This window comes from Ovis canadensis, chromosome 11 (genome assembly GCF_042477335.2).
Source record: "Ovis canadensis isolate MfBH-ARS-UI-01 breed Bighorn chromosome 11, ARS-UI_OviCan_v2, whole genome shotgun sequence".
In the NCBI taxonomy this organism is placed as follows: Eukaryota; Metazoa; Chordata; class Mammalia; order Artiodactyla; family Bovidae; genus Ovis; species Ovis canadensis.
The window spans coordinates 59441390-59465008 of record NC_091255.1 but is presented as its reverse complement, the minus strand read 5'-3'; the positions used below and the strand labels follow the sequence as shown (position 1 = coordinate 59465008).

Below are 23619 nucleotides of genomic sequence, written 5' to 3'. Positions count from 1 at the left end.
AAACATTACTTTGCCAACAAAGGTCCATCTAGTCAAGGGTAAGGTTTTTCCAGTAGTCATGTATGGATGTGAGAGTTGGACTATAAAGAAAACTGAGTGCAGAAGAATTGATGCTTTTGAACTATGGTGTTAGAGAAGACTCAGAGTCCCTTGCACTGCAAGGAGATCCAGCCAGTCCATTCTGAAGATCAGTCCTGGGTGTTCATTGGAAGGACTGATGCTAGAGCTGAAACTCCAATACTTTGGCCACCTAATGTGAAGAACTGACTCATTGGAAAAGACCCTGATGCTGGGAAAGATTGAAGGTGGGAGGAGAAGGGGACGACAGAGGATGAGATGGTTGAATGGCATCACCGACTCAATGGACATGAGTTTGAGTAAACTCCAGGAGTTGGTGATAGACAGGGAGGCCTGGCATGCTGCAGTCCATGGGGTCGCAAAGAATTGGACACAACTGAGCAACTGAAATGAACTGAACTGAAAGAGGTAATTAAGCTAAAATGAGGTCAGGTAGATGAGCCCTAATCCAACGTGACTGGTGTCCTTATGAGAAGAGATAAAGACAGACACACCCACAAAGGACAATCCAGTGAGGACACAGGGAGGGAAAGGACCATCTACTTGCCTAAGAGAGTGGCCTCAGGAGAAACAACCCTGCCAAAACCCTGATCTCATTCTGTTGGCCTCCAGAATTGTGAAAAAATAAATATCTGTTGGTTAAGCCCCTTGGTTTGTGGTAATATGTTATGGCAGTCCTAACAAATTAATAAAAGTGATCAAGAAAAAAAAAGAGACAAATCACAAACCCTGACACCAAAAGTTGGCAGAGATACTGCAAGAAAAGACTAGTGCATACATGTGAATATCACTTAAAAACACAGATACAGAAACACTTAACATACTAGCAAACTAAAGCAACAATAGACAGAAGAATCACGACCAAGTGGGGTTTATGCCCAGGAATACAAGACTGGTTTAACACTCAACAATCAATCACTGTAATTCATCATGATAACAGAATAAAGGGGAAAAACTGATCTTCTCAATGAGGCAGAAACATCATTTGACAAAATTCAACACCCATTTCTGATTGAAAAAAAAAATCATGGGACTTCCACGGTAAGCCAGTGGTTAATATTTCCCACTCTTAATACAGGGGGCATGGTTTGATCCCTAGTTGGGAAACTAAGACCCTGCAAGCCACACAGTGCAGCCTAAAACAAACAAACAAACAAAAACAGCCTCATATCAAAATAAAAATAGAAGGGGAATTCCTGAACCTGATAAAAAGTATCTATGAAACACCCACAGCTGACCACACTGAACGATGAAAGACTTGAGAGCTTTCTAAGATAAGGAACTATTGTTATCACTCCTGTTCAGTCTGTTGAATTATCATACTGGAGATGCTAGCCTGTGCAATCAGACAAAAATAATCATTAAAAGCAAACATATCTGAAAGAAAAGTAATAATAAACCGTTCCTTGTTCATGACCAGGATCTGGTCATGTGTGTAGAACGCCTACTTCTGGAATTAACAAGTGAATTAGCAAGATCTCAAGATGCCAGACCAGATGCAAAAATCATTTGTCACTGTTTCTCGCACTAGCAGTGAGCAACTGGAAAGTGAAAAGAACCAGATCATTCACAAGGATAGCCCAGAACATCAAATACCTAAGAATAAGTTAGAGCTATGTAACACCCATCAACTGAAAACTATAAAATCTTAACTGAGAGAAATGAAAGAAGACCTACATAGATGGAGGGAAAGAAAACACTCATTATTTGGAGGACTCGGTATTGCTAAGATGTTGATTCTTCTCAAACTGAACTATAGATTTAATGCAGCCCTAATCAAAATCCCAGAAGGCTTTTGTTTATAGAAAATGACAACCTGATTCTAAAATGGATATGGAATGCAAAGAACTTAGAGCAGCCAAAGCAATTTTAAGAAAAAAGAACGAGGTTGGAGGACATACACCACTTGATTTCAAGACAATGTAAAGCTGAAATAATCAAGAGAGTTTGGTCCGAGGAGGATGCATATATATGTCAATGGGGCAAGGTAAAGAGGTCAGAAGTAAACCCACGCAGTCAGTTGATTTCTGACACATATCAAGCAATTCAATAAAGAAAGGAAAATCCTTTCAACAAATGGTGCTTGAGCAACTGGATATCTCTGAGGGAAAAAATGAACTCTTACTGTACGTCATTCACCAGTGATCAACTTTTTTTTTTTTTTTGCCTCGCACCATGGTTTGCAGGAGCTTAGTTCCCTGACCAGGGATGGAACCTCAGGCCATGGCAGTGAAAACACTGAGCCCCAGCTAATGGACTGCCAGGGAATTCCCACACAATCATCAACTTTAAATGAATCATGGATCTCAACGTAAAAGTTAGAACTCTAGCACTTATGGGGAAAAAAAAAAGTAGGACAAAATCTTGATGGCCTTACAGTAGGATGTAAAAATCACTAATGATAAAAGGAAAATTGGTAGAAGCTCCCTGGTGGCCTAGTGGTTATGAGTCCGGGCTTTCACTGCCGTGGCCCGAGTTCAATCCCTGGTTGGGAACTGAGATCCTGCAAGTCACACAGTGCAGCCAAAAATGAAAAAGGAAAAATGGGTATATAAGACGTCAACAAAACTTGAATGTTCTATTCTTCAAAGTACACTGTTAAAAAATGAAACAGCAAGTTACAGAATGAGATAAAGTACTTGCAACATATGCATCTGATAAATTATTAGTGTCCAAATAGACAGAGAACCCTTACCACTGAATAATAATAAAAAGACCAACAACTCAATAAAAATGGGCAAAAGAATAGACTATATACTTCAGAAAAGAAGACACAGAATAGACCAATAAACACATAAAGAGATGCTCAACATTATTATTTATTAGGAAAATGCAAATTAAGACCACATTATGAGACCACTAACATCTAACAAATGACTAAAATTTGAAAACATTGACAACACCGAATGCTGGCAAGCATGTGGAGCAACAGAAATTCTCCTTCATTGCCAGCGGAAAATTCAGAATGGTACAGCCACTTTGGAAAACAAGTTGGCCATTTCTCACAGGGACTTCCCTGATAGCTCAGTTGGTAAAGAATCCGCCTGCAATTCAGGAGACCCTGGTTTGATTCCTGGATCAGGAAGATCTGCTAGAGAAGGGATAGGCCACCCACTCCAGTATTCTTGGGCTTCCCTTGTGGCTCAGCTGGTAAAGAATCCGCCTGCAATGCAGGAGACCTGGGATTGATCCCTGGGTTGGGAAGATCCCCTGGAGAAGGGAAAGGCTACCCACTCAGTATTGTGGTCTGGAGAATTCCATGGACTGTATAGCCCATGGGGTCACAAAGAGTTGGACACGACTGAGCAACTTTCAGTTCACTTCACTTCGTTTCTTACAGAGATAAACACAATCTTACCATACAATCCAGCAGTTATACTCCTAAGATTTTTGCCTAATGGATCTGAAAACTTATGTCCACACAAAAATCTCCAAAAAAAAAAAAACAATGCTTATAGCAGCTTTATTCATAATTACCAAAATCTGGAAACAAGCAACATGTCTTTCAATAGGGGAATGGAAGGCTTCCCTGGTGGCTCAGTGGTAAAGAATCTGCTGCCAACGCAGGAGACACAGGTTCAATCCCTGATCCAGGAAGATCCCACGTGCCTCAGAGCAACTAAGCCCCCGAGCCACAGCTATTGAGCCTGTGCTCTAGAGTCTGGGAGCTGCAACTACTGAGCCCATGGGACACAACTACTGAAGCCCTCAAGCCCGAGCTCTGCAGCAAGAGAAGCCACCGCAATGAGAAGCCTGTTCTTGGCAACAGAGAGTGGCCCCACCAGCCACAATTAGAGAAAAGCTGGCACAGCAGTGAAGATCCAGCACAGCCAAAGATGAATATATGAATAAGCAAATTAATAAAATTATTTTTAAAAAACATTTAGGAAATTAAGGGAACCCAGGAAGGAAGGCAGAATGTGGCAAAAGAAGGTAACAATTACAAATGGATGAACCCGCCTCACTAAAGTGGGTGGGGGAAAGGTACTGACCTAGGTAACTTTGGGAATGGGAGGATCCCTAAGACTAAAGGCAAAAGAACAGCACATAGCCCCATACTGTAGCTGGTAAAGTTGTACTGGTACAACTGGATTAATTCTGGTACTGGTTAATTCTGAAACGCTGCACAGTTCAGTTCAGTCGCTCAGTCCTGTCCGACTCTTTGCAACCCCATGAATCGCAGCACGCCAGGCCTCCCTGTCCATCACCAACACCTGGAGTTCACTCAAACTCACATCCATCGAGTCAGTGATGCCATCCAGCCAGTTCATCCTCTGTCGTCCCCTCCTCCTCCTGCCCCCAATCCCTCCCAGCATCAGGGTCTTTTCCAATGAGTCAACTCTTTGCATGAGGTGGCCAAAGTACTGGAATTTCAGCTTTAGCATCATTCCTTCCAAAGAACACCCAGGACTGATCTCCTTTAGGATGGACTGGTTGGATCTCCTTGCAGTCCAAGGGACTCTCAAGAGTCTTCTCCAACACCATAGTTCAAAAGCATCAATTCTTCAGTGCTCAACTTTCTTCACAGTCCAACTCTCACATCCATACATGACCACTGGAAAAACCATAGCTTTGACTAGATGGACTTTTGTTGGCAAAGTAATGTCTCTGCTTTTCAATATGCTATCTAGGTTGGTCATAACTTTCCTTCCAAGGAGTAAGCGTCTTTTAATTTCATGGCTGCAATCATCATCTGCAGTGATTTTGGAGCCCCCCAAAATAAAGTCTGACACTGTTTCCACTGTTTCTCCATCTATTTCCCATGAAGTGATGGGACCAGATGCCATGATCTTAGTTTTCTGAATGTTGAGCTTTAAGCCAACTTTTTCACTCTCCACTTTCACTTTCATCAAGAGGCTTTTTAGTTCCTCTTCACTATCTGCCATAAGGGTGGTGTCATCTGCATATCTGAGGTTATTGATATTTCTCCCAGCAATCTTAATTCCAGCTTGTGCTTCATCCAGCCCAGCATTTCTCATGATGTACTCTGCATATAAGTTAAATAAGCAGGGTGACAATATACAGCCTTGACATACTCCTTTTCCTGTTTGGAACCAGTCTGTTGTTCCATGTCCAGTTCTAACTGCTGCTTCCTGACCTGTATACTGTACAGGAAGACCTTTTTTTTTTTTTTTTTGAGCTTCAGTTTATTGCACATTGTTTACAAATCAAAGGTTTGCGGCAATTCTACCTTGAGCAAGTCTGTCGGCCCCGCTTTCACAACAGCGTTTGCTCCCTTCGTGTCTCTGTCACATTTTGGTTATTCTCATGATATTTCAAACTTTTTCATTATTATCATATGTGTTACAGTGACCTGTGATCTTGTGATCTACTACAACTCACTAATGACTCAGATGATAGTTAGCATCTTTTAGCAATAAAGTCGGAGAAGGCAACGGCAACCCACTCCAGTACTCTTGCCTGGAAAATCCCATGGATGGAGGAGCCTGGTAGGCTGCAGTCCGTCGGGTCACGAAGTCGGACACGACTGAGTGACTTCACTTTCACTTTTCACTTTCATGCACTGGAGAAGGACATGGCAACCCACTCCAGTGTTCTTGCCTGGAGAATCCCAGGGACAGGGGAGCCTGGTGGGCTGCAGTCTATGGGGTCGCACAGAGTTGGACACGACTGAAGCAACTTAGCAGCAGTAGCAGCAGCAATAAAGTATTATTTTAATTAAGGTACATACTTTTTTTTTTATAAGACAATGCTATTGCACACTTGAAGCTTCTCTGGTGGCTCAGATGGTAAAGAGTCTGCCTGCAGTGCAGGAGGTGTGGGTTCAATCCTTGGGTCAGGAAGACCCTTTAGAGATGGGAATGACTACCCACTCCAGTATACTTGCATGGAGAATTCCATGGACAGAGGAGCCTGCCGGGCAAAGAGTCAAAGAAGACTGGGTGACTAACATATGTCACAATAACTACAGTATAATGTAAACATGTTTGTAAAGATGTTTTTGATGTGGACCATTTTTAAAGTCTTTATTGAATTTGTTACAATAGTGTTTCTGTTTTAGGTTTTGTTTTTTTGACCATGAGGCATGTGGAATCTTAGCTCCCCGACCAGGGATTGAACGTGTACCCCTGCATTGGAAGGCAAAGTCTTAACCACTGGACTGCTAGGGAAGTCCTAAACATAACTGTTATATGCACCAAGAAAGAAAAAAATTCATGTGACTGACTTTATTGCAATATTCGCTTTATTTGTTGGCCTGGACCTGCAATATCTCCATTCTGCCTGTACATATACACTGGAATTGATGATTAAATGAATGTATGGTGGATGCTGGGGCTTCCCTGGTAGCTCAGCTGGTAAAGAATCCGCCTGCAATGCAGGAGACCCTGGTTTGATTTTGGGGTCAAGAAGATGCCCTGGAGAAGGGATAGGCTACCCACTCCGGTATTCTTGGGCTTCCCTGATGGCTCAGATGGTAAAGAATCCATCTGCAATATGAGAGACCTGGATTTGATCCCTGGGTTGGGAAGATCCCCTGGAGGAGGGTGTGGCAATCCACTCCAGTATTCTTGCCTGGAGAAACCCCTGCACAGAGGAGCCTGATGGGCTACAGTCTACGGGATCACAAAGAGTTGGACACGACTGAGCAACTAAGCACAGCACAGCACAGCATAGCATGATGGATGCTGGAATCTAAGTTGCTCATTGTTAGAGAAAGAGGTTACAGATAAATGAAGGCAGAAGAGTAGACTGATCCAGTGGTAGCGATTAGAGTTCGAGACATCAGTAGGAGCTCATGCTTAACTTAATACAGATACAGATGGTTTTATATATATTACGTGTGCACACCAAACCCAGCGTCATGAAGCTTTTGTCCTGTTCTCTTTTTTAAAAAAATTATTTTAATTGGAGGCTAATTACTTCACAATATTGTAGAGTGGTTTTTGCCATACATTGGCATGAATCAGCCGTGGGTGTACATGTGTTCCCCATCCTGAACCCAATTCCACCTCGCTCCCCATCTCATCCCTCAGGGTCATCCCAGTGTACCAGCCCTGAGCACCCTGTCTCATGAATCAAAACTGGGCTGGCGATCTGTTTCACATATGCGTCCTGTTCTCTTCTAAGAGTTGTGTAGTTTTCGGTTTTACGTATAGGTCCTTAATCCATTTTGAGTTAATCTTTGTAATCTTTGGTGTGAGGTAAGGGTCCAACTTCATTCTGTTGCATGTGAGGATCCTGTTTTCTCAGTACCATTTGTTGAAAGGAATATACTTTCTCCACTGAATGGTCTTAGCAACTCTGTTGAAAATCATTTGGCCATATATGGGAGGGTATATTTCTGGGCTCTTCCCATTGGTTTATGTCTGTCTTTATTCCAGAACCAACCACACTGTTTTGATTATTTGTGCTTTGCAGTTAACTTTCGAAACCAAAAAGTGTTCATCCTCCAGCTCTATGCTTTTTCAGGATTGTTTTGGCTATGCAGGGCGCTTGAGATTCTATGTTAATTTTAGGATGGATTTTTCTGTTTCTGAAAAAAAATGTCATTGGGACTTTGGTAGCAATTGCACTGAATCTGTAGATTGCTTTGGGTAATACTGACATTTTAACAATACTGTCTTCCAATCCATGAACATGGGATGTATTTGTGTCTTCTTTCATTTCTTTAAGCAATGTTTAGTAGCTTTCATTGGACACATCTTTCATCTCCTTGGGGAAATCAGTTAGTTCTTAAGTATTGTATTCTTTTTAATGCTATTGTAAAAAGGATAAATTTTATATACTGTGTATATTTACCATCATTTAAAAACAAAAGCACCTCACAGACCAGGGAGGGAGACAGGTAACATAGGCATTGAAGTGGTAGGATAGGTGTACAAGGGGTGGGGCAGGGCTGTGCAGGGATTTCATGGTACAGATGCACAGGTGGTGCACTGCACAATTCTAGGGGTAGCCATGCGTATATACATTGATGCTGTATCAGACTGCTGAGGCTTCATTATTCTGCATAACCAGTGATTCTGTAATTTCACCAGCTTACAGCAGTAAGGATTTGTTTCTTGCTCAAGCTCTATGTCCAAACATGTTAGCACTGATGATATCTCTCAGGCCTCCAGGCTGATGCAAAAGCCCCTCTCTGGAACACTGTGGTCCCAGAGCAGAGGGAAAAGAGAGCAGGTCCGCCCTACATAGGTTCTTACAGCCCCTTCACTCCTATTTCATTGTCTAAAAATGTGTCCAGGGTCAAACTCACCATCAATAGGGTAGGAAGTGGAACAGACCCCAGAGAGGGGCAGCCTCTGAACCCTGCACTGAGACAGGTCCCCCTGGAGGGCACCCCCTAAGGCCTCAGCAAAAAGCTGAAAGAGGAAAGGGAACTTCCATCGGGAAAAAAATCTGAATGGCCACTGGTCGATGAGGGTGAAGTCTGCAGACCAGCACAGCTGTAAGGGGCTGTGGGCCCCCCAGGGGCTCTGTGTACAGCAGGCAGCCCCAGCTGGGGTGGCTCACGTGCCTCTCAGGAGGAACACCCCAAGGAGAGCTCCCCAGGGCTGAAGTTTGGTGCCTCTAACCAGAAAAGGGTCCTGGGAAGCCACAATCGCCAAGTCATTAGAGACTGGTCTTTCCAGTGCGAATCCTTGCAACTCCCTCCTTGAAACACTTTCCATCCTCTACTCAAATACTGATCATTCATGATAAAAGGGCCTCGAACTTGAAGTTGCATCCGACAAACACGACATCCACCTCTTGCCAGGGGATGCTAATTTTGAGTTGGCATCATCACTGACCGTCCACCAGGCACGTGGATGGGCTCCTCACACCACAGGAAGGCTGGGCACCCATGAAACTCCTGCGTCACTCGCTGTCCTCCACCTGTCTCAGCATCAGGACACCAGGGGCCCTGGAGAAGAGCCTCTCAAGGGTTCAGCTCACAGATTTACTCAGGATGTGTTTCTCTGAGGGGACAGCCCTTCCAGAAGCTTCCATTCATTAAGCTAATTGGCATTAAGACATCGGTCTTTGAGGTTTTCTTGCCTTCCCTAAGTGGCCCACAGAATGTTCTCTCATCTGTGGTCCTTCCGTGGTCTGGAGATATATATATACATATATATTTTAATTAGCCTTTATGTCTTTTTAAATATTCATTTGGCTGCATCAGGTCTTAGCTGTGGCTTGCAGGTTCAGTAGCTCTGTGGCATGTGCGACCTTAGTTCCCAGACCAGGATCAAACCCACGTCCCCTATATTGGCCTGCAGGTCTGTGGTCTGCAGATTTATCCCGTTTCCCCACTTCAAAGATGCTGCATTCCAAGCGCTGGCTGGCTTTGTTAATGACGTTCTCCCTTGAAGAGCTCCTTCTTTCTGTAGAAGTGGGCAGAGCTGGGAATTGCCTGGCACTCCAATGGTCGAGAATCTGACTTCCAGTGGAGGGGATGTGGGTTCAGTCGGTGGCTAGGGAACTAAGATCCCACTTGCCAAGGGGTAGCTAAGACCATGCACCGCAACCAGAGAGAGGCCCAAGTGACACAGCTAAATCCTGATGCAGCCTCAAAAAAGAGGCAGAGACAGAAGTGGGCAGGGCTGTCCACCTCTTTCTTTGGTTTGAGCAAATTGTGTCCAAAGTCATAGTGACTAGTCCATCTTTTCCTCCAGCTTCCTCTCCTGTGCAAAGCATAGCATTTTGCTGTACTCTGCAGGCAGAGCTGACAAAGGTGAGATTTTCCACAGAGGCTGGAGGAGGGCCTCCCTCTGGGGTGAAGTCTCTTTTCACAGATGGCACCGTGCTGAGCTCTCCAACAGGTCCAGCCAACGACGCCAGGGGCCAGGCTTCCCCGCCATGCTCCTTCCTCCAGTGGGTACAGTGATTGGGTTTGACATCTGGTAACTGTCCCCAGAATGCCACAAAGAAAGGCCAGTGTCTTCTGTGTTGCAGAAATCTTGCTACACCCAAGAGCAGAAGGGCAGGTGACATGTGCCCCTTTCACGCATGGGTATGGTGGCTGGCCTCCACATGGAGCAGGCACTGTTCTCATTTGCAGAGGGGACAGAGACCCAGAATAGAGGGCCATGCTCACTGGGCCCAATGCAAGGAAGGGTTTATGGAGCTGGGATTGTGGTCACCCAGGTCACCTTTCTCCTCCCTGTTCCTAAAGCTGTTCTCTCCTCCACCTCGCTCACCTGAGTCCGGTCTATCCTGTTCCCTGAATCCAATCAGGCTTCAAATCAGATTTTCTTGTTCTGAAAGTGGAATGCTGCCTAGGGCAAGAGAGTCATTTCTGACCCATCACTCTTGTGTTCCATGAGTAAATCACAGGGCTGCTGTGAGCAGACAGGAGCAAAGCAATTGGAGGTCTGGGCTTGGCAGGGTCCACATTTTTGTTCCCAAGAGAGACTCCCCATCTCCTTCAGTCATTTGTTCTTAGGGCCCCTTGCTCCTGACCCAGTCTAACAAGGCCTCCCTCCCCTAGACCTGGAAGCCCCTCCCCAACCACAAGGTTAAACTAGAAAGCACTATCAGCCCCCGCAGGTGAAACTTGCTTCCCAACAGCTGAGGCATGCAATCTCCAGATACCTAAACCATGTTCTTCCAAACCCTTAAAAGCTTTTTCAATCAGTTTAGGTCTGACCCAACCTGCCAAATTTGAAAATCTGAAATAGCTGTGGAAGACTCTGCCTGCCCTTAGGGAAAGTTTTCGGGTATTAGTCAAGGAATCTAGAGCCCAAGTCAAGTTCACCCCACCAGGTGACCCTTATCAGCAGACTGAAGGTTCCACAGCTCACCAAGAAGGCTCTAATCAACCCCATGGTTGTTTCACTGAGTGCACCCCCACCTGTGCTGAGAAAGTCACGCCCTTTCTGCTTCTATGGGAGAGCATCTTTACACCAAAGTGTAAGATGCTGCCCTCCTCCCAGCCCCCTTGGGGGCTAGTCCCACCCAAGCTTTCCTTTTCCCTGGAAGCCCAATCTGACACGGACTCTAGATGCTCACAGGACCCCTGTTCACCTCTGGTTTTGGAGAAACCAGTTTTTGTTGCCTAATTTGAGCTTGAGGCTGTTACACCCCCACACAACCCACCACTCCCCACTGATCAAACACAGGCACTGATCGGTTTACTGCAGCACTTTTATTTCCTCACAATGACGCGTTGCTGGGGCCTAATGTTCTCACATGACAGTAGAAAATCAAAGTCTGTTGTCATCTCTTAAAAGAATTGAGAATTGCGTACAAAAACCTTACATAAATTAAAAGGATGAATAAATTTACAGGTGTGAATGCAAACTGTTTCCAACTCAAGGCAAGTAAAAGCCCATGGTGTTCTGGTGGGAAATCTTCAGTAAGAAAGGAAAAGCAGGTCCTACGGCTTGGACCTTCCCAACCCCATGTAAGACCGGCCAAGACAGAAATGACAACTGTTTCAGGACTCTTGCCAGCCTCTAGAGAAATCCTGGAATAGGCAGCTCTGACACATTAATACCCTGCACAGACTGAGAGACTTGCAGTCTCCCAGATTCTTATCAAGCCATTGGATTTCTCTTCCATAACATTCTCACCTCAGCTACAGAGGTGAGAGAGCCAAATATAACTAGGGGTTTAAATCAAAGATATGCACAGGGTATTAAACATATACCAAGGTAAGAGTTAACTTGAATACAAGGTCAAAATCAGCAACAAGTTCTACAATCCAGTGCTGATATCAGATACAAGCTTCAAGGACAAATTTCTTTTCAAAGGCTTATTCCAGTTTCATGAGGCTAGCATGAGGTGTATACATTTGCCAGGGCAAATTTATACTTCTGAATTAACTCATGCAGCAAATGCTACGCATCTGCTCGCAGTCCGTTTAGAAGCATTTGCGGTGGACAATGGAGGGGCCAGACTCATCATACTCCTGCTTGCTGATCCACATCTGCTGGAAGGTGGACAGGGAGGCCAGGATGGAGCCTCCGATCCACACCGAGTACTTGCGCTCGGGAGGAGCGATAATCTGAAATGACAAGAATGGGGCTTTAAATGGGTGGCACCATCTTAGCCGCAAGGCCCCTGGGCCCAAGGCCACAGCCGCCTCTGCCTCACCTTGATCTTCATCGTGCTCGGAGCCAGCGCGGTGATCTCCTTCTGCATCCTGTCGGCGATGCCAGGGTACATGGTGGTGCCACCAGACAGCACCGTGTTGGCATACAGGTCCTTTCGGATGTCCACGTCACACTTCATGATGGAATTGAAGGTGGTCTCGTGGATGCCACAGGACTCCATACCTAAGGGACAAAGCTCACCCTCAGAGATCCCACATTCAAGGTGAAAAGCACCTTGACCCTCGGCAGCCTCAAAGGGAGGTCAGTCATGCTAACCGCCAGACACCTACCCAGGAAGGACGGCTGGAAGAGCGCCTCGGGACACCGGAACCGCTCGTTGCCAATGGTGATCACCTGACCATCGGGCAGCTCATAGCTCTTCTCCAAGGAGGAGGACGACGCAGCAGTAGCCATCTCCTGCTCGAAGTCCAGGGCGACGTAGCAGAGCTTCTCCTTGATGTCACGCACAATTTCCCGCTCGGCTGTGGTGGTAAAGCTGTAACCACGTTCCGTGAGGATCTTCATGAGGTAGTCTGTCAGGTCCCGGCCAGCCAGGTCCAGACGCAGGATGGCGTGGGGGAGGGCGTACCCCTCGTAGATGGGCACCGTGTGGGTGACCCCGTCCCCAGAGTCCATGACAATGCCAGTGGTGCGGCCAGAGGCGTACAGGGACAGCACAGCCTGGATGGCCACATACATGGCAGGAGTGTTGAAAGTCTCGAACATGATCTGCAGGAGACAAAAGGCTCCTTTAGTCAGAGGAAGGGACTGGGGGCCACCCCATGCTCTCACACCATGCCAGCATGCCACAAATGTGATGTGTGGAGAAAAGAAAAGGAAGCAAGCAGAAACACAAATAAGAAACCTTGAGACTTCAGGAAGGAAATGCCAGGAGAAGAACAGAACCCTGGAAATATTGAAAGAAATACTTGAATTTCAGAAAACAAAACTGAACATGAAATGACTAGCGAAATAGATGAAATGGCTCAACCCACCCGGCTGTGCTTACCTGGGTCATCTTCTCACGGTTGGCCTTGGGGTTCAGAGGAGCCTCCGTCAGCAGCACGGGGTGCTCCTCGGGGGCCACACGCAGCTCGTTGTAGAAGGTGTGGTGCCAGATCTTCTCCATGTCGTCCCAGTTGGTGACGATGCCGTGCTCGATGGGGTACTTAAGGGTTAGGATGCCACGCTTGCTCTGGGCCTCGTCGCCCACGTAGCTGTCCTTCTGCCCCATGCCCACCATGACGCCCTGGTGTCGGGGACGCCCAACGATGGACGGGAACACGGCCCGGGGGGCGTCATCCCCAGCAAAGCCAGCTTTGCACATGCCAGAACCATTGTCGATGACGAGGGCGGCAATTTCTTCTTCCATGGCGATCTATTCAAAGATGAGACCCACTCAGGCGCGCCCTGATGCTCAGAGAACGGCCCCAGCAAAGGCCCTCCCCGCGAGGCGTTCCACCTCCCCCCGACCCGGCTGCAGAGTAACCGCCTGGAACCGGGACCGGCTTTTATGTAACGCCCCCTCCCACGTCGTTCCGCGGAGAGAAGACCGGGGGTTCTCAACACTGCCGCCCGGACTCGCCCTGCCCCTTCCCCCAGCAGCACACCCGCTGCGCCCTCCCCGAACCAGCTGGGGCGCGTCCCAGCCCACTTACCCCACCCCACCCCACCCGACCACCCTTTGTTCCCGGGGTCGAGGTGGCCAGGCCTCTAGGGCCGGGAGTAGAAAATGGAACTGCGAAGGGGTGCGGGGGCCCGGATACCCGGGCAGGCCGCCTAGGCCTGGTCGCTTACCGATGGAGGAGACGGGCCGCGGGGTGCGGAAGAGCGAGCAAAGAAGCGCGGGAGGACACGGAACGCGAGCCGGCTGCGGCGAGTGAGACCGTCCGCGGCCTCCCCCGCCGGTATTTAAGCGAAGCGGGGCGCGCGCGCGAACCGGCGGCGCGCGCGGCCCCAGAACATGTCCATATATGGCGATCTTTCCGAACGCCGGGCGCCCATTGGCCCGCCCGAGAGGGGCACGTGGGGCCCCTCGCCCGGTCCCGCCCCCCGCCCGCACCGCCCCCAACCGCCCCGCCCGCGCTGCCCCCGGGCGCTGGAGACCCCCAGAATGAGACCCCGCACTGACCGGCGCGCGGGCAGGATGGGTGGGCGCCCCCGGGGGGCTGCAGGGGTGGTCTCAGAGGAGGCCGGGAGCTGACCTGGGGGCCCCGCCCCGGGACTGTCGCGCGCCGTGGGGGAGGGCCTGGCTGCACCCCGAAACTGCCTGGCCCGGGGCTGGGCGGCACCCGGAACAGGGTGTGTACCCGCGGCCTAGCCGCGCTGGTGGGCTTTCCTCCCCGCGACCCCTTTAATTTTCCCCTCCTAGTCTCTGCAGGCCATCAAGGCGGGTTCCCGGCACCGGGCTGGGGGAGGGGAGGGTGGTGGTCCCGGCCGGCCTCCCTTGCGGCACTGTGGGCCCGGTGTTCCAGGGGAGTCCTGGGGAGCCGTGACCTCGACACTGTCTGGATGGGAAGGAGCCGCTCGTCCCCCACCGCAGCCAGGACCGCCTAGGTCTCAGCGTCGGAGTTGAGGCACCGTGGTCCCTGACAGTACAGGGACTGGCCCGATTCTACCACACCCAACGCATCCTGCCCCTCAAACCGCAGGCCCGATTGTCCCCAGGCGGGGGCTCCACTCTGGGTTTGGGGTCACCCTGTCCCCTCTAGGGAGGGGGTGGAGCTTTGTTTCATTTTAATAACCTTTCATTTTAATTCCCTTTGTAGGGAAACAGGCAGGGAAGAAGTCTTGACTGCCTAAAAGGTCAACTCCCCCGCTAAACTTGAAGGTGGCACCCTCTCTTCTGTTTAAGTTATGTGTGTGTGTCTGTCTGTGTGCGTGCGTACAGTCGCTCAGTTGTGTCCCACTGCTGGACCCCTGCTGCCCTGGGGCTGTGGTTTTCCCGGGTCCAGGGCGTGCCCTTTCTCCCAGGAGCTGGCACTTGAAGACTTGTCACCTCTGGCAGGGTCCTGATGACCCCCTTTGCCGCCAGTATTTGGGTTATGTCTAGAGGGAACTAGGTACCATGGTTTCCTTGGACTTGTAAGCTTCAGGATTGCTCCGTAATGAATGAAAACAATCAGAGGAGATATGGGGAAGAGCAGTGGCCAAGAGGGATGGCAGTGGTGCCAGGCAGAGTGAGTCTGGGGACTCGTCCAAGGTCCAGGTGCTCTGGGCTGGCGTCTGATGGGGGGCGGGGCCGCGGGCCCCAAAGAGCTGGGCAAGGTCTGGCGTCTAGCTGATATCCACATCTACCTTTGCGCTAGGCAGGTAAAGCAGGTGCCCAGCTCACCTGCGGACTGCAGTCACCCAGATGCCAAAGCCATGCCTATGGGCACCCTTGCTGCCAGGCCTAGCTGGGTTCCCGACTCCCAAGACTTTGCAAGGGCGCAGGGCAAGGCTGCTGTCCATCAGGTGTGTGCTCCACCCAAGAGAGAACCTGGGGCTAAGTCTCCCTCCAGAAAAATCCACCCTTACAGGCGCCCCTGGGCACAACCACGGGGCCTTCAATCCCCAGGTGGGGGAGTGTGTGAAGATGACTGCAGTACTTGGGGGGGGTCCCCAAGATGTCACACAGGGCAAGTGGGAAGTTTCCAGTATCGTCCAAGGCGTCGCGCCCAGTGTCCGCCTACCCCGCATTCCACTCAGGCGCTCTCGTCTGCGGGGGCCTCCCCTCCCCGGAGGCCTCCCCTCCCCGGACTCCAGTTCCCTCCGGCACTCCTTTGTCTGGTGCGCCCGGGCTGCTTCGTAGGACAGATGGGGAGGGGGCGGAGGCCGTTGGAACTCTGTCCCCTTCCCCACCCACCCCCCTGCTGCCATCTTCCCCACTTTGCAAGGGCGCTGGATGCACAAGCCAAAGGGTCGTGGGGGGAAGTGGGACCAGGCCTGGGTTCCCGGGGGCTCCCACCCTAGGCAGCCAGCCCCCCACCCGCAGGGCCGGCCAGCGGCGGAGGGGAAGGGGCGCTCTCAGCCGGCCTGGCGCGGGGTGGGATGAGCTGGGGGAGCGGCTTCCACTTCCGCGGCTGTGTCACCCGGCGCGGGGCAGGGGGAGGGGGGTCAAGGTGCGGCCGCAGGTGCGCAGGTGGGGGGCGGCGGCGCGCAGTGCGGCCATATTTGGCCATTTCGGCGCCGCCGGAGCCCCACCCGCCGCCCGGGCAGCCGCAGCCCGGCAGCCCTGTCCCCGCCCGCCGCCGGCCCTGAGTCACCGGCCGGGCGGGGGGCGGAAGTAACGGACTAGGGGCTCTGGGCGCGCTCCTCGCCTTATTTAGTCAAGGAGGCCGCGGATTGGCCGGCGAGACAAAGGGGCGGTGGCGGGCGGCCCGGGCGGGGGCGAGGCGGCCCCGGCGCCTTGGAGGGGACGCGGCGGGGAGGGGGGCCCGCCGTCACCGCTCCCACCCTGTCCGCGGGTCCGCGAGACCCCGCCGCCCCGCGTCACACCCGGCCGCGAGAGCGAAGGGTGGGGTGCGCGTGTCCCCAGAGGCCAGGTGGCGCGGGCGGGGGTGGGGGGGTGGGGAAGTGGAGCTGGAGGTTTGGCTAGGGCGTGGAGGGGGCGACCCCTCGCCTGGGAAGCAACCCCCACCCCGGAATCAGCAGTAAGAGGACGCTGCGGGTCCAGGGACCGAGCCCCACAGAGAGACCTCCAAGCCCTGCGCAGGGGGTTGGGGAACGCCGCATTCTGTGCTGTGATTTTTCTGTTTTGCAACTGGCAGTGCGAGGCCTCGCCCAAGGTCATCTCAGGGCTGTGCTCCTGGAAGCGAAAGGCCGCCCCCTCCTCCCTCAAGATGGAGAAGCCCAGGAATCCCTTGGGAGGGGACCACACGAATGTGGCAGCCCCTGGCTCGGGTGAGCAGGGAGGCCCTGGGAGGAGGAGCGAGAGACAGCAGCTGCACTTCTGCCCAGAAGCGGGTGTGTCCTATCGTGAGGATGGAGGGTGGTCAGAGAAATGATGTGATTTTTTTTTTAAAATTCGGTGCTGGGCTTGGTGGATTTATCGTGTGCTTGCTGCATCTCGTTTCATCTTGTGGCCATTTAACGGCTGAGAAGACACTGGTGCAGGGAGGTGGCATTACCTTGCAAGGAAGTGTGGCCTGACAGACTTAGCCCCAGGCCTCCCCAGCCCTGGGGCACGGCCAGGCAACCCCAGCTCAGGGTCTTTCTTTTCTTTCTCTCTGACAGCCACACCAGTCTGTCAGTCTCCCTGCTCCAGCCTCCAGGGATCCTTCACAGGATCAGGGTCACCTCTGTACCTGGTAGCGTAACCTGCAGCCCATCACCCAACCCCTGCCTCCCGCCTCTCGCCATCTCCCACTAGCCAGTTACTTGCCAGGCAGCATAGGGACTTGGTAATAAGTCCCCCTTTCTGCCTTTGCCTCTGCCACTCCACCTGCCAGGAATGCCTTTCTTTTCCCTCCCCCCATATGCAACGTGGGAGTCTGAGTTGGATCCTCGAACAGGGAAAAAAAAAAAAAAGACAGTAGTGGAAGAACCGGTGAAATCTGAGCAAAGTCTGTGAAGTTTAATGAATTAAGTACCAGTCAATTTCAGTACAACAGTTGTACCATGACTTGTGTAAGATGTTAACATTAGGGGAAACCAGGTGGAAAGTCTACAGAAATGCTAATGCTGACTTTGGGGCCTTTGTGTCAGTCTAAAATTATCTCATAATAAGAACTTCATTTTTTAAATGCCAGGGAGGGCTTCCCTGGTGGTCCAGTGGTTAAGACTCTGTGCTTCCACTGAAGGGGGCACAAGTTCAGTCCCTGGACAGGACATGTAGGGAAGTTCTGTGTGCCACAGTATGGCAAAAAAAAAAAAAAAAATCCAAGGAGAACCACAAAGTTTTCCTACCCTCAGCTCACTGTCCTATTCTCCTAGGCTTGTGGGTCAAATGCAAGATGAGTGTTCTATCACATAAAGCCTTCTCCAGGGTGCTGGGCTGGCTCCCATGGCAACAGGCACAGCCCCTGGAGTGGTTCTGTCTGTTTGGAACAAGGGTCCCCAGACTGCCCTGGTAAGCAAAGTCAGGTTCCTGCTGGCTTGGCCCACCTACCTCTAAGTTTCAGATCAATAAACAAGAGTCAGGCCACATACTTCTGTCTCTGGTCTAGGTGTCTAGAGGGGTTTGTTCTGCCGGCCCTTTACAGACAGGCATACAAAGTCCAGCTGTCCCAAGGCACCCCAGGAGCCCAGGGCTCCAGCCCCAAGCCCTGTGGAGCCTCCATGGTGGCCAGATGCTTGGGTACTCAGGCATTGGTGAGTTGTCAGGTGCTGTATGCTCATCCTTGCCATTTGTCCTGTGCCAGGATGCACTGGGCCAGGCCTCTTCACGTGTCATCCAGTTGTTGCTGCATGAGGCAGGTAGACTGAGGGTCACAGGGTGTCCCCCCCAATGAAGTTGGGAGGTCAGGTACACAGAGACACCCAGGCCAGGGCTTCACTGCTCCGGCAGTGGAGAGCTTCGGCTATCTTACAGACAGGCCCTGCTGGAGTTTCTGGGAGCTTCCCATCTCACTATGATGCAATGGGAACCGAGAAGGCCCTTGGAAGAGTACTGGGCTGGGAGTCCGGACCTGAGTTCTGGGTCTCAATTTCTGTAAAGAAGATGGGCCAGTGATGTGAGCGATGTTTGACCCACCAGAGGCTCTGAGGGTGGTGGCCCTCCTGCACTGGACATAGGTCTGGGGACAGGATGCCCCTGGATGGCTCAGTGAACTTTCCCCAAGCCTCACTACTGAGGTTTTCCAGACCTCTGGCCTCAATGTCCCCAGGCATTCAGTTTTCTTTGATGAGTAAGATGTACTCACTCAGCACCTCCATGTGTCAGACCTGAGATTCTCTGGAGCAGCAGTCTCTGCACTCTGCTTCCAACGGTGCACCCCCAGGCCTCATTCCCCTGGGCCTCCAGGGCCAGTGACAATGCTCTCTACACCACTGAGCAGCCTGCTGACCTGGCACAGAGGTCCAGAAGTGGTCACAGTCTGCTTTTCACCTTTGCTTGCACACATGCCAAGAGCACACTTTGCCCACCCGTGTGAACCCTGCTCCCTATGGTTAGGACTTTTCATGTCTGCACAGTTCTTACTCTTAGTGAGCTGTGTCCACAAATTGCCAAAAGGAACCAAGGATTATACCCAGAATTCTGGGCTTCCAGCTGCTTCATCATAGCCCTACCTCAGCATGTGGCTAAAGACAGAAACCAGGGTGCCTGCCAGACCATAGCACTCTGCACATCCTGGTCCTGTGTCTGTCCAGTCCAGCTGCCAGCCTTCTGTTTCCCTCCAATTAATGCTACAAATCCCATCACCCTGCCCCCCATGCCACCCACTGCCTTGAGACAGAAATTCAGCCCCTTACCCTGTTGCTGGGGGCTCTCATGGCAAGCTCTGATTGACCCTTCCACCCCCTCACCTCACACACCACCCACTCACAGCCCTCCAGCCCAGGACCAGCATCTGCCCAAAAAGATTTTCCCATTGGCTGCTGCCTCTGCAGGCCTCCAGGTCATCCCCTGGCTTTGGGACAAGTCCCCACCTCCCACCTGAATGCTTGTTATTCAGTTTGTCCCCGCCCTTGGCCCCAGAGTGTGGTTCTCCTGAGGCAAGGTGCAGCCGGTGTCCCCTTATACTTGGGAGGGAAGAAGGAATGGAGGGGGAGGGTTTCCAGCCAGCGCTGCTGGAGGGAAGGGCCTTCCCTGAGAGTCAGAAGGGGGACAAGGGAGCAGCTGTGCAGAATATGACTCTAGAGCTGAGAGGGAAAGGAGACCCAGCCAAGGCCTGACTGCCCCCAGGAACCCTCTTCCAGTAATGCAGCTGGTAGGCGCATGGGGCTGCCGGCAACAAGGGTGGGGCCCACCTCCTGCACCTCTCGCTTTGGCCCCAGGCTGCGGGGAGCTCGCCCAGCCAGCCGAATTCTCTTGAGCTGGACTAGGTCAGGACTGTCCCAACAGGTGTCCCCACCCCTGGGAGGCGGATCAGGGCAAAACACAGGGAGGAGGCCGCTGGTCTGGTTCTGTCTGCTCCCCTCCACTGCACCAAAGGCTGCAGCTGGGGTGCGCAGAGTGGTGCGGGACGAGGTCAGGGCTGAGGTCGAGTCGGGTCACCCAGGCCTTCGCGGCACCCCTCTTCCTGGGCTCAGACTTCCCGGGGAAGCCGCGCTCCGGGGGCGGGGCCTATAGAGCCCAGCCCAGCCCACTCCGGCCCCGCCCACTCTGGACTCTAGCTGGCCGGGCCCAGGGCCGCTTGTCCTAATTTGGTCCCGGGCCGGGTCCCAGGCCTCGAGTCCTAGCGTGTCCCTCCCTGTCCCCCGGCTCGCCTCCACCTCCGGGAGCCTGACCCCAGCCCCAGCACCGGCTTTCCCTGGGCCCTTTGGGGTCAGCGCCGGAGTCCCGGGAGAAGCTAGGTCCAGCGGGAGGCGGAGAGAGTGCGGAAGAGGCTGCCGCCGAAGCAGCGCCAACTGGGCCCGGAAGCCTGGGGCACCCTGCCACCCACGGCCATTCTGCGCCCCCTCTGTTAGCGGGTTTCAGATCTGGGGCCGCCCGTTCACCGCTCAACCCGCATCTCCGCAACGGGGTGCGGGCAGGGCACCGCACGCGTGGCCCTGCAGACTGGGCAGGTGGGCGCCAGTGCCCGCACGCAACACTCACCTCTCCCGATCAGTCACGGGCTGGGTGCGGGTCATCCCCTGTAAGCCGCGAGTTTGCAGGCTTGGGCCAGGAGATGGCGCTCTGGCCGGTCGCGGCGGCCCGGAGCGTCCAGCTCTAAAACAGGTCACTGTCATTCCCAGGTGGGCCGCCAGGTGGATCCCGCTATCGCGGCAAAGTGCCCCGGGTCGAGCGAGGACTGGGTGAGTGGGCCGCACCTGTCAGCCCCACCCTAAACCTCCACCCGGCTGGCCCGGGCCTCCCGCACAACACCGGCAGCCACTCACCCGGGCTGGGGAGGTCGCTGTCGGTGGCCGCTGAGTCACTGCCGCCCTAGGGTGACAGGGAGCGGCTTGGGAGTGGCCGGTGACTCCAGTCAGTACTGACGCAGGGAGACAAGGTGGGATTGGGGTCAGCCTGTACCCAGGGCAAAAGAAGAAGGGAGGGCCAGGGCCACCACTCAGGAGGCAGGGCCAGCCCACCCCTGTGTCCCTGTAACTTCTGTTCAGGGAGCAGACAGCACCCACAGACGGACTCCAAAGCTAGGGCGGACTCTGGGCCTGAGTGTGTCTGTTGAATACACAGCTGGTTTAGATGGCAGCTGCCATACTGTCTGCTCACTGGACACGCTGGGTTATTTCAGCAGCTAGGCCACCTGGCCAGATGGCCTTAGATAACCAGTTCGGAGAGAAGGAGGAGGCTCAGAGAGGCTGAGGTTGGTTTGAGAACACACAGGATGATTGGAGGGGTGGGACTCTGAGCCCCTCCCCCAACTACACACATCCTGCTGGCACCGCCAGGCCAGGGTTGGGGGCCGAAGGGGTGTGTGTTCAAACCACTTCTCCAGAAGCCATGCAAGGGCTGTCAGCTGGGGAGCTAGGTCATTTGGGGTTAGGTTAGCCCCAGGAAGGTGGGAGTGGGAGCTGGTGGAGGTGCACCCTCTAGGGAACCTGGAGTGCCACACCCGGGCAACAGCAAGACCCAGAACGCCCTGGGGTGGGTGGGTAGGGAGGGAGTTGAGGGCAGACTCACGAGGTCTCCCTGAAAGTCGATAGGTAGGGGGCAGAGAGAGCCAGGTTGGGGTCAGGTCATTCCTGGGGAAGGACAGAGGACGCCCATGGGCATGTGGCCAGAGTGGCACCTCTGCCTCCCTGGGTGACAGGTGAGTCACCCTACCTGTGTGTCCACCAGGGCCTGTGTGAGTGAATTGTCTCAGAAAGCTAGCCCCCAGGAGCAGCCCTGACCCACAGGAGTCAGCCAAGTTTAGCAGTACTGAGCAGGCTCACAGATCCACTCCTGCCCACAGCATTTTCTTCCCTACCTTGCCCAGACACAGACTGAGTGTGGGGCTGGGAAGGGGCAGGCCTAGGGCCTCTAAGTAGGAGCAAGTTGGCATATCTGCCGGTGCCTGTGTGTTACCTACCTGGGAACAAGGGAGGGAGTTTCAAGATGAAAATGTTCCCTCAGATTTTTTGGATGAATGTTCAGCATGCAGGATCTTATTTCCCTGTTAGTTGCTCAGCCGTATGTGATTCTTTGTAACCCCACGGACTGTAGTCTGCCAGGCTCCTCTGTCCATGGAATTCTCCAGGCAAGAATACTGGAGTGGGTTGCCATTCCCTTCTGTGGGAGATCTTCCCAATCCAGAGATCAAACCCAGGTCTCCCATATTGCAGGCAGATTCTTTTACCACCTGAGCCACAAGGGAAGCCCTATAATACTAGAGTGGTTTGCCATGACCTCCTCCAGGGGATCTTCCAGAATCAGGGATCAAACCCGCAGCTCTTCTATCTCCTGTATTGGCAAGCGGGTTCTTTAGCACCTGGGAAGCCCTAGTTCCCTGACTAGGGATCAAGCCCGCGCCCCCTGCATGAAAGGACGGACTCTTCTCCACTGGATGGCCAGGGAAGTGCTATGTTCCCTCAGGCTTGGAAGGCTTGACTCCCTGGCTCTTCCTACTGCTGCCCTTGGGATATGGTTGTCACTTGAGCCCCACCCAGAGTCCATGGTTTTTTGTGGTTCTCCACAAGAGTTTGTTGGGCTTCCCAGGTGGCGCTAGTGTTAAAGAAGCTCTCTGCCAATGCAGGAGACTCAGAAACGTGAATTCGATTCCTGGATCAGGAAGATCCCCTGGAGGAGGACATGGCAACCCACTCCAGTATTCTTGCGTGGAGAATCCCATGAACAGAGGAGCCTGGGACCCTGGTGGGTAGCAAAGAGTAGGACACGATTGAAGTAGCTTAGCATGCATGCCCAAGAGTTTAGGCTTACCCCTTTTTTCCCAGCTGATCTGAGATTTCTGGGGTACCAGTACTGAAGACTTCTCATTCTTATCTTGGCCATTACTAAGCCCTAGGCCCTCAATGTCCTTCAGTTCTTCGGAATTTTCTCATGCTATTTCTTTTATATTTTCCCTCTTTCCTGTTTTATTTTTTCTATTCTTTGGTTTGGGGTTTTCTATTAATAGACTGGTCATACCTCCTGGTTGAATCTTTTAATCATCTTATTTTTTCTTCTATCTCTATTTTTTTTAACTTCCTGTAATGTTTTTTGACTTCTGACCCTGCAGTGAAATTTAATTTTATTTACTTATTTTAGTTACACTGTGAAGCATGTGGATCTTAGTTCCCTGACCAGGGATTGAACCCATGCCCACTGCAGTGGAAGCGTGAATTCTTAACCACTGGACCTCCAGGGAAGTCCCTACAGTGGATTTAAAATTAGTTATTATGGTTTAAAAAAATTTTTTTTGAGACACTTTCAGACACACTAATTATTTTTACCACTTGTCACACTTGTCTTATTTTCTTTTTATTTTCCTCT

General features: G+C 52.0%; 1 protein-coding gene and 1 long non-coding RNA gene across 2 annotated transcripts; both read right to left on the bottom strand.

Annotated features, from left to right (window-relative positions):
- Positions 1-11148: 11148 nt before the first annotated feature.
- On the bottom strand, positions 11149-14781 carry ACTG1 (actin gamma 1). The gene is made up of 5 exons (XM_069541943.1): positions 13914-14781; positions 13126-13494; positions 12407-12845; positions 12118-12299; positions 11149-12028 (listed from the first exon to the last, which is right to left on the bottom strand). Exons 2-5 carry the CDS (start codon positions 13486-13488, stop codon positions 11885-11887), a joined length of 1128 nt encoding a protein of 375 aa, XP_069398044.1. The 5' UTR covers positions 13489-13494; positions 13914-14781; the 3' UTR covers positions 11149-11884.
- Positions 14782-17647: 2866 nt separating this feature from the next.
- LOC138414466 (uncharacterized) lies at positions 17648-21115 on the bottom strand. The gene is made up of 2 exons (XR_011246840.1): positions 20800-21115; positions 17648-18748 (listed from the first exon to the last, which is right to left on the bottom strand). It is a non-coding gene; the product is annotated as an uncharacterized lncRNA (long non-coding RNA).
- Positions 21116-23619: the final 2504 nt, after the last annotated feature.

Coding starts and splice junctions, on each gene's coding strand:
- ACTG1 (XM_069541943.1), bottom strand. CDS start 13,488: ATGGAAGAAGAAATTGCCGCCCTCGTCATCGACAATGGTTCTGGCATG. Junction 12,846..13,125: donor ACCGTGAGAAGATGACCCAG/GTAAGCACAGCC, acceptor TGTCTCCTGCAG/ATCATGTTCGAGACTTTCAA. Junction 12,029..12,117: donor CGAGCACGATGAAGATCAAG/GTGAGGCAGAGG, acceptor TTGTCATTTCAG/ATTATCGCTCCTCCCGAGCG.